The sequence below is a fragment of the Sciurus carolinensis genome, chromosome 7 (assembly GCF_902686445.1).
Source record: "Sciurus carolinensis chromosome 7, mSciCar1.2, whole genome shotgun sequence".
NCBI classification, from domain to species: domain Eukaryota; kingdom Metazoa; phylum Chordata; class Mammalia; order Rodentia; family Sciuridae; genus Sciurus; species Sciurus carolinensis.
In genome coordinates, this window is record NC_062219.1 from 128,479,630 (window position 1) to 128,491,018 (window position 11,389).

The window sequence follows — 11,389 nt, forward strand, 5'->3', positions numbered from 1 at the left end:
TGAACTCTTTTTCTGACATTTCTTCTACCATGCTTCTACCATATTAATACAGAATATTGGTTTGTTTGGAACACTTTCTTCCCTTGTTTTTTCATGTTGTTTATGTATCTTCCCTTCTAGCAGTGTGGATCTGGGGCATTGCAATTTCCCCCCATTGGCAGGGTGGAGTTGGTCAAGCTGTTGGTCCTTCAGGTCCTGGCTGTTGTCTCAAAATGGTGGTAGCCACATGCAAAAAACAAAAAACAAAAAACTGTGGGTACTGTGACAATGGACTTCCAGGCAACAGTGGGCATCAGGTGATCTACTGGTGATCTTTGGGTGGGCTGCAGGGTACCCATGGATGATCAGCAGTGGACCTTGGGTGGTAGATGATGGGTAAGTGAAAGAGATGTGATGGGCAGGCAATGGCAGGCAAATGAGCAAATGGTCAATGATAGGCAGCAGTCAGTGAGCGATCTGCACTTAAAAAGTAGGTGAAAGTAGATGGACGAATGGGGTAAACAGCAGGGAATCGATAAACAGCAAAGACTGCCTTATAGAGAAACAGATATTCCTCTACTTGAAATTTGAATTATGGAGCAACAAGGAACACAGCCTCCCTCTAGTCCACCATCTTGGATCTCTGGCTTGAAGGTAGTCCTTAGAAGTAGAGTTAACTATTTATAAGGACATAAAAGAAATTTACAAGTCTAAGTACAATAATAAAGACCAGATGTTAAGATACGGATCAAATTCTAAGTAACTATGAATTATGTCCTGAGTATATCAGTGTATGTACCTTGCTGTCACTGTATTTTTTTCTATTATTATTTTTTATTTTTGTCCTCTGATTCTCTCTCTTTTGCTTCTTTTATCTTTTAATGACATTTTCTCAACTCATCCATTTTTTTTTAAACTTGGTCATAACACAAATATATGCTGTGTCTTAGAAATATTCTGGGCAAGGAATAAAATTATCTTTTCCCCATGAAAACAGTTTGAACAATTGGTTAAGGGTAGGAAAACAGAAGTGAGAAAGCAAAATGTTTAGTAGATAATTATGGTGATGGTTGTAGAAAACATCACATTTCAGGTTTATAAATTTAGAGTATTTTTAGGCACTGGAGAGTCAATAGAAGCTTCTTAGCAGAATGACCTGTTGAACATTGTGGGGATTAATATGTTGTTCATTTCTGGAGTGGACTGCAATATATATTCATAGAAGTGTTAAGAAAACAGAAGCTGGGTTGTTATCTGTTTTAAATTATCTGTTCAGACTTTGGAGCTAGGATTACTTATAAATATCTGAAATAATAGAATAGGGAAATTGTCCATCAGAATCAGATGTTCACTGCAGTCAGTGTAACTGGTTCCGTCCCCAAAAGTCTCAGTAAGTTTTCTTCTGTCCCAACAGTCTCTTCTGTCTTCTTAGTTTCCTGGCTCAGTCCAAGTTTTGGCTATCGAGGCTCCTCATCTTACCAATAAAATGAAATACAATGTCAGCACTACAATCCACTTATCAGTCTTCTCTTTTTATTGAATTTATTAATTTCATTAGTCTTATTAGTTTATGGGAAAGGTCAGGTTAGTTTTTATACTGAAAAACTGAATAATATGAATAACAGAGTTTATAAGTGAAACCCTAGAGTACAAAAGCAAAAGTCAAATATCAATCTTTGTTTCTTCTACAGAGGATTTCAATGTGTCTGATGCACTGACAGTTTATTACAAAGTACTGAGCACGAATTTATATGGCAGTATGTTACAAGAAAATCTGGGTGCAGTGCTGGGCTTATTGCCTAATCATCATATGGGAACTTTGCTAGAAGCAGATTCCTGGACCCTGCCCCTGGAGATGCTAACTTGGTTAGTATGTAAATTATGACTGGAAAATCTGTATTATGATCTACAAAAAATGGTAATAGTTTGGAATGACATAAAACACATGAGATATAAAGTATTTAAATAAAATGTTTTATATGACAACATATTGCAAATGGTTATTAATTGTTGAAATTGAAGTACTAAATGATTTGTATGGAGAAAACAATGAAGATCCTAGTGGTTCTTAGATAGAGAAATTGTGAATGGTAGCAAATATTTACTAGATATAGTGGGGATTACATTGGACAATAAAGGATGAGAAAGATTGAGAAAGGAGAGAATAGGAATAGAGGTGAGGAAGTGGGAGTGAACTGCAGACTTATGGTGAGACCAGTTGCATGGTGTTCTCATCATTCTTTCTCATCACCAAAAGACTTGACGAAAACAGAGGATCAAAAGTTTATTTTGCCTCATGGTTGCAGAGATCCTTAGACAGTGGACTCCATAGCTCTGGGCCTGAGGTAAGGCAGAAATTCATGGTGGAAGGGTGTGGTGAGTAAAGCAGCTCAGGACATGGGCACTGGGAAGCAGAGAAAGCTCCACTCACCAGGGAGAAAATATATACCCCTAAGGCACATCCCAGTAACCTACCCCTCCAGCCACACCCTCCCTGTCTACAGGTAACCACCCAGTTAATCCATCAGTGGAGAAAGCCACTGATTAGGTTACAACTCTCATAATTTATTCATTTCACATCTGAATGTGCTTGCATTGTCTCACACATGAACTTTTGGGAGACACCACATGTTCAAACCATAGCATAGGGTTTCCTGAATGGAGTGACTTAAGAATTCTACTTTTTATAAGGAATTACTCAACTCTAGTCTAAATTTCCATAATTCTTAACCCATACATTTGTGTATAACACATATCACCCTATGTAAATTTTAATTGTAGCTATTATTCATTAGTTGACTGGTGCCATGAGGTTAAATACCAGGTTAATATTTATTAAGGATTCATAATTGTCCATTTATTGAATGAAAGGGGAAATTAGGGAACTAGGAGATTATTTCTATTTATTATCACAGAATAATGCTGTATTCTGAAGGGCTTGAGTGTTTGGAGGGACCAGACCCGACACCTGGGTCTCCAAACTAACCTCTCCCACAGGGCTGATTCTGATCAGACACTTCCAGTGTAGGACTAAGTTACACCACCTCTAATGGATCCTGTCTACTGGAAATTGTGAGACTCCACAGATGACAGGCTGGTTTTGGACTACAGTTCCCTGAAGCCATCCCGGATCCTTGAGGCATTTGGACACCATTTCCAAGGTTCCTTCACCTAAGTCCTTAATTTCTCTAAGCTTGAAGGAGAAAGCATTTATTTTTCTCCATTGAATTGTAAAGTCGGCATTACTGTGTCCAGGTGGTTTTGGCCTCAACTTCTATCTGGAGCAACACATGGAAGCCCATGCAACAGGGATGAAAAACAAACTTCACCTGTTCTGTAAAACCTTCCTATACTCTTCAGGCAGTCATTTTTCATAGCCCTCAATTCAACTCCCCACACTGGTTGAATTCAGATGTACAAAATGGGATTAATCATAATATATAACCCTTGGTATATATTATGCATGACCCTAAAGCATGAACATTTTTAATCCACTTTGTACTGTTTTCCAAAGTGTTTGTCTAATTTATAAACCCATGACCCATACTTTAGCAGTTCTGTTTATGCATCCTCTCTTTAATGGTTTGACAAACTTTTCAATTTTTGCCAGTGTTTGTGATTATAAAATATGGTCGTCATATTCCTCTGTTTACGGAGGAGACTGGACATCTTTTAATATTTATTTCTGTCATGCTTCCTTTACTATGAAATAATGGTTTATATCTTTCATCCATTTTTCTACTGAGATCTTTAAATTTTTCTTAATAATGTGTATTCATTCTAAATACTATTTTTTTGTTGCAGTTATGTATTGCAAAAACTCTCTGCCAATTTATAGCATGTTCTTTTTTGCTTTCCTTGTGGGTTATTTTGAGTAACAGAATTTAATTTGAATATGGTCAATATTTTATCCATTTTTTTTTACAACTACCATTAGTGCAAACTTTCAGAGAGGGCCATTAGTCAGTAATACTCAAACAATTAGGCAAATAAGTCTTTCAGTCCTGAAAAGGGATCTCAGAGGCACAACATGAAATTTGATACAGATGAAAATTTGAGATACTCTTTTTCTCAGCCTTTGTACTTAGGGCAAGGGTATAGGTTGTTTGAACAATCAGATACAGCTTGCCTACCATTTGAATCAAGGATAAGTGGTGCAAAGAAATAGAGGCAGTGGAAAATCTCTCTGGTGGTGGTGGCAGTAGCAGAAATGTCCAGTTGTGGTTTAGCAGTGGCAGCAAGCTAGCATAGGCATCCAGGGTCCAGGTCAGCCAGCATAAATGGGCGAGCTGCAACAGTCAGTATTCAGTGACAGTGAACTCCATGAACTCATGAGCTCTGAGCAAGAATTGTATGCAATTTTGGCTGTGATCTGATTGTAGGATTTTGAACCTGTTTCTATAGACCTTGCAGCATTTTTATGAACCACCCAAATCTATTTATATCTTTTTATATTCATGTCTGCCTTTCAACTATTATATCATGTGAAGATATTTGAATATATTTTGCAAAGTTTAGAGATTTTTTTTGATTGTGTGACTTAAAATATATACATCATATATAGAAAAATGCAAATCTTTAGAGTTTGGGGGATATGCTATACCCAGTTAAATCAGATATGAGTTCCAAATTAAGTCTCAAGGACATATGCTTTCAAAACAGGTGTGATAATCTTCTCATGTAGGCAACTCTATGCATATTCCAGGGTGAATAACAAGTATGGATTTTAAATGTTAAAATGATGGTTAATAAGCCCTTAAGACATTCTTTGTAGACAGGCATGAAATTTATGCAGACATATACATGTATATAAATCCTGCTTTTTACATAAGAGAATGAAGACAGGTTACAGGAAATGTATAAAACAATCCTAAAATATTAAGAAAAACAAGGCATTAGGGTAAAAAAATGACTATCCTTTCCATGATCTTTCCAGTTTTTAATATGGACTCTTTATTACATTCAGATTAATTTATCCTACATGTTTACTCATATATTCCATGCCCCTTCTTACTTACAAGTCTTCCTCATATGTTTTGAATATTCTCATTATTCCTGTGTAAAACTCATTCATTTTCAAGACCCAGATTAAGTGTTCTCCTTTTATTGCAACCTTGCTTACTTTTTAAGTCCTTACCAATATCTTCTTCCTTTGATCTCACATTGAAGTTATGGTTTAGAAACTGTGGTGACATAGTGATTTCATGCCTTAGTGTTTTTCATGCCTGTTAATATAGTTATCTTCTCCTCTGTACTCTAGGAGGAGTAAAGTTCTGGGGAAATGCTCCATTTTGTACTTCTCATGGTATATTTGCATGTTAATCTGGGCTCTATGTGATGTCTTAATGACACATTCAGTTGTTGATTTCATATTTTGTTTTGGATTTTCAGGAACTTGAGGAATGAATATTTGTCTACATCAATAAAAGTTTAGGATTTTCCTCTTCTTGAACTCCTTTAACCAGTAAAAATCATTGGGAAAATATTTTTCTCTGGCTTAGGGTTTTTTCCAAAGCTCTCTTCAGCTCATTGTTCCTTAGGCTGTAAATGAAGGGATTCAGTACAGGGGCTACGATCATGAAAATTACTGAAGCTGCTGAGTCTTTTTCAGTTGAATGGTTGGATGAAGGGCTCATATATACTCCAGTGATTGATCCATAGAAAAGAATAACCAAGGCAAGGTGAGACCCACAGTTGGAGAAAACCTTGAGTTTTCCTGAGAGTGAAGGAATTTTCATCACCGTGGAGACAATGCAACTATAGGATGCCAGAATACACAGTGAAGGTACCACAAAGAGGAGTCCCACCACAGTCAGAACTATCAACTGATTAAGAGTGGTATCAGAACATGACAGAGGGAGGAGAGAGTTGATATCACAGAAGAAATGATGGATGATATTATCAGCACAGAAGTGCAGATGGGCTATCATAAGAGTGTGCAAGAGAGGGTTCAAAATGGCAATGACCCAAGGTATAGCCACCAAAGAGGCACAGAGGAACTGGGTCATAATAGTTGCATAATGCAATGGATGACAGATGGCCACATAACGGTCATATGCCATCACTGTGAGAAGAAAATTATCCATGTTGGCAAACATCATGCAGAAATACATCTGAGCTAGGCATCCAGGATAGGAGATGGATTGAGTCTGCGTTTGAATGTTTAGCAGTATCTTGGGGACTGTAGCTGAAGGAAGGCAGAGGTCTACCAAGGATAAATTGGCAAGGAAGAAATACATGGGTGTGTGGAGGTGACGATTTGAGGCAGTGACTAGTAGGATGAGTAAATTTCCAAATATCCCTGTTAAATAGAGACATAGGAAAAGTGCAAAGAGGAGTGCCTGATTCTCTGGAGAACTTGTGAAGCCCAGGAGGAGAAATTCAGAGACACTGGTTTGGTTTTCTTTTTCCATTGCTTGGATATATCTGTTTGAAGACCCATAGAATAAAATAAAATAAAATAAAATTTGGTTAAAAATTTGTCCATTGGTATTTTTTTCATATTTACCTGGTTTTAGTTCCACATACCACATGCTTTCTCTGATACTCTCTTTCAAGCATCATTGAGCCTTGGGTATATCTCTCCACCTCATCAGTTGTCTTCACATCTATCCTGCCTTTATTGAAACCTCCACCCTGTCCGTGATTTCCATGGGGTCTATATACATTTCTCTTCAGTAGGCAGAGATTTTTTTCCTATTCTTGATGTTGGACACCAACATTTGCATATTCTGCACTGCACGTGGCTACCTGACTGTGTGATGTGTTTTGGAGCACATCCATGAGACTGACATATTAATCAGCTTCATATATTGAGATTTAAATGAGAACTTTTTCCCAGATATTTGACCAATATCATATCAAATATCCTGCTTGGAGACCAGTCAGACACCTACCTACACTTTGGGATCCATAAGATAAGAATAAATTATCTGGTTAAGTGTCAAAAGAAAATATATTAATTTGCTTGACAAGTATAAAAAGTTAAGCATCTAAAAATAGTTAATGAATTATGAACATCAAAAAATATTTACAACTAAATTAAAATTATATTAACATATGTAGGTGTATAATATGTGCAGATAAGATTAAAGGTGAACACAGAGGAAACTGTGTCAAGATAGAGGGTCAGATTTAAAAGATCTCTCTCAATGTTTTTGTAATATTTTAATTACGATTATAAAGAAGAGGTTTATGTTTGTAAAGCATTGCTATTACTTTGGTTACTATATTTCTTGGAGTTGTAGAAAACACAAAGTAATAGAAGACAGAGTTCTTGATCTAAGAAACTTGGCATTAGATTTTAGGGGAAAACATTCTCATGGAAGCTAAGAAGATATTTACATATGCAGATGAGATAGTTTCAGAATAACAGAGGACTATATAAGAGGGTTGATAGGTGCTGGAGAGTGTGGATTCTGGAGTTAGTTAGTCTACATTGAAACAAGATCCTATCACTTGTGAGTTGGGTGATCCAGTCCTGCATACCCTCACCATCTTTCATTTGGAGAACTGCAAAAATTTTCTAATCAGTATTTTTTCTAATAATCTTCCCCTTTTTAATCCATCCTTTGTGTTTTCTAAAGAATTATCCTTCAAAAATAAGAATTTCCTCACTTTTCTTCTTAAAACAATGTTTTCCAATTGCCTTCAACCCAAATACCAAATTCTTTGTTGAGGCATATAAGGTTCTTTTTGATCCTTTTCTTGTCTCTCTAGCCTTGTGTCTTGCTATGATCAGCTTCTCACATTTAGAGTATTGTGACACATACTGAAGATTTTTTTTAAAAAATATCTAGAGCTTTTCTCATTTTGGAATTCTCTGATCACACTATCTAAAACTTCCCTCAAAATCTTCTTTAAAACATTGTCCTGTATTTATGTGGGTTTGTCCTCTGTCTTCTATTCTGTAACCTGGGTGAAGAAATGATAGTAGAGTGAAACAGACATTATTACCTCATATATATATATGACTGCATGACTGATGTGATCCTACAATATGTATAATCAGAAAAATGAGAGATTACACTCCATTTATGTATGATCTACCAAAACATATAAATGAATTCTACTATCATGTATAACTAATTAGAACAAATAAAAAAATAAAAAATGGAGCCACAACAACAACAACAACAACAACAACAAAAACCCAAGCAAACATCATCCTTCTTTTGTCTTTATAACTCACCATCTTTATTTTCCTCTTATCTATCTGTCTCCTTGGGGACCCTTTCTCCCTTTTTTTTTTCTCTCTTTCTCCCTTTTTTTTCTCTCTTTCTTTTTTTTTCAGTGCTGGGGATTGAATCCAGGACCTTGTGCTTGAGAAGCAAGCACTCTATGAACTGAACTATATCCCCAGCCCTCTTTCTCCTTTTTCTCATGCTAATAACCAATTTCTTTTCATTGTGATTTCACTACTCCTATAACATAGTGCCTCTATAGACTCACTTCTTATCTTATTAATGTTATATCCCACACTCCTCCCCATCCTCTTTGTCTACCATTAGAAATTGTGGCCTTATTGCAAACCTATTGACTAAGCTGTAGATAATAATTGAACTCATAATTTCTGTTTATTAAGACAATATGGTTAATATATTAAAAGGGACTGAGTTAAGGTTGCATATTGTTTGTATGGTGTGCGGCTAATATTGCTCAAGGTGAGGTGTTGGAAACCTGCAGGAACACTATAAATCTATAGGGGGAAACTGCAATACCTCAGATTTGCACTGCTAGAGGGAAAGATACATGAATAACATGAGAAAGAAGGGAAGAAAGTATCCTAAACAAACCTAGATGCTACATCACTAGAATCCAATGACAGCATGGAAGAAGAAATGTCAGAAAGGGAGTTCAGAATGTACATAATTAAAATGATCAGAGAAGCAAATCATGAGATAAGAGAGCAAATACAGGCAACAAATGATCCCCCAATCAACAGTTAAAAGAACAAATGCAGGAAGCAAAAGATCATTTCAGTAAATAGAGATTCTGAAAAAAACCAACAGAAATTCTTGAAATGAAGGAAACAATAAACCAAACTAAAAACTCAATAGAAAGTTTAACCAATATCCTAGATCACTTGGAAGACAGAACCTCAGACATTGAAGACAAAATATTTAATCTTGAAAACAAAGTTCATGAAACAGAGAAGATTGTAAGAAATCATAAATAGGACCTACAAGAAATATGGGATATCATGAAAAGACCAAATTTAAGTATTGGGATTGAGGAAGGCACAGAGATACAAACTAAAGGAATGAATAATTTATTCAATGAAATAATATCATAAAATTTCCCAAATCTGAAGAATGAAATGGAAAATCAAATATAAGAGGTTAACAGGACACCGAATGTATGAAATTACAACAGGCCCACACCAAGTCATCTTAAAATGAAATACGTAACATATAAAATAAAGAAAATTTTAAATGCTGCAAAAGAAAAGAATCAGATTACATTCAGGAGAAACCAATACGGATATCAACAGATTTCTCATCCCAGACCCTAAAAGCTAGAAGGGCCTGGAACAACATATTTCAAGCTCTGAAAGAAAATGTATTGCCAATCAAGAATCTTATACCCAGCAAAAGTTAACTTCAGACTTGAAGATGAAATAAAATCCTTCGAGATAAACAAAAGTTAAAAGAATTTACAAATAGAAAGCCTGCATTACAGAACATTCTCAGCAAAATATTCCATGAGGAAGAAATGAAAAAACAACAATGTGAGTCAGCAAAGGGAGGAACTACCCTAAAGGGATAGCCAAATAAAAGAGAAACTAGGTCAAGTTAAAAACCAAAAATAAGCCAAAATGACTGGGAATACAAACCATATCTCAATAATAACCCTGAATATTAATGGTTCGAACTCATCAATCAAAAGACATAGACTGGTAGATTGAATTTAAAAAGAAAGACCTAACAATATGCTGTCTTCAAGAGACTCATCTCACAGAAAAAGAATCACAGACTAAAGGATGGGAAAAAACATACCTCACACATGGACTCAGTGAAAAAGCGAGGGTATCCATCCTTACATCAGATAAAGTGGACTTCAAGCCAAAATTAATTAGAAGGAATAAAGAAGGACCTTTCATACGGCTTAAGGAAGCTTAAATCAGCAAGACATAACAATCATAAATATTTATGCCCCTAACAATGGCACATCCATGTACATCAAACAAATTTTTCTTAATTCCAGGAACCAAATAGACCACAACACAATATTAGTAGGTGGTTTTAACACACCTCTCTCACCATTGGACAGATCTTCCAAACAAAAATTGAAGAAAGAAATCATAGAACTGAATAATACAATTGATAATTTAGACTTAACAGAATATTCCATCCATCAATGAGTGAATACACTTTCTTCCCAGCAGCACATGGATCCTTCTCTAAAATAGACCACATGTTATGCCACAAAGCTACTCTTAGCAAATATAAAAAATAGAGATAGTAGCTTTCATTCTATCAGATCATAATGGAATGAAATTAGAAATCAATGATAAAATAAAAAACAGAAACTACTCCAACACCTGGAGACTAAATAATATGCTATTGAATGATTCATGGATAACAGAAGACACCAGAGGGGAAATAAAAAAATTCTTAGAGATAAATGAGAACAAAGGTACAACATATCAAAATCTCTGGGACACTATGAAAGCAGTAATGAGGAAAATTCATTGCATGGAGCACATTCAATAAAAGAAGGAAAAGTCAACAGATAAACGACCTAATATTACAGCTCAAAACCCTAGAAAAAGTAGAACAGATCAACATCAAAAGTAGTAGAAGACAGGAAATAACTAAAATCAGAGCTGAAATCAATGAAATTGAAACAAAAGAAATAATTTTAAAAATTGACAAAAGTTGGTTCTTTGAAAAAATAAACAAAATTGATAAACCCTTAGCCACGCTAATGAAGAGAGAGAAAACTCAAATTACTAAAATTCATGATAAAAAGGGAAATATTATGACAGACATTATTGAAATACAAAACATAATTAGATACTATTTTGAAAATCTGTACTCAAAATAGAAAATCTCAAAGATATTAACAGGTTTCCAGAGTCATATACTCCACACAAACTGAATCCGTAGGACATACACATTTTAAATAGATCAATTTCAAGCAATGAAATAGAAGAAGTAAGTCATCAAAAGCCTAACAACAAAGAAAAATCCAGGAGCAGATAGATTCTCAGCTGAGTTCTATAAGACCTTCAAAAAAGAACTCATTCCAATACTCCTCAAAGTAGTCCATGAAATAGAGGAGGAGGGAACACTTCCAAACTCATTCTATGTAGTTAATATCACCCTGATACAAAAACAAGACAAAGACACATTGAGGCAAGAAAGTTTAGACCAATATCTCTAATGAACATAGATGCAAAAATTCT

General features: G+C 35.3%; 1 protein-coding gene across 1 annotated transcript; it reads right to left on the reverse strand.

Moving 5' to 3' along the window:
* Positions 1-5,450: 5,450 nt before the first annotated feature.
* LOC124988047 (putative olfactory receptor 1F12P) lies at positions 5,451-6,392 on the reverse strand. Its single transcript, XM_047557198.1, has one exon. The coding sequence runs from the start codon at positions 6,390-6,392 to the stop codon at positions 5,451-5,453; it is 942 nt and encodes a 313-aa protein (XP_047413154.1).
* Between the last annotated feature and the right edge of the window lie 4,997 nt (positions 6,393-11,389).

Coding starts and splice junctions, on each gene's coding strand:
- LOC124988047 (XM_047557198.1), bottom strand. CDS start 6,392: ATGGAAAAAGAAAACCAAACCAGTGTCTCTGAATTTCTCCTCCTGGGC.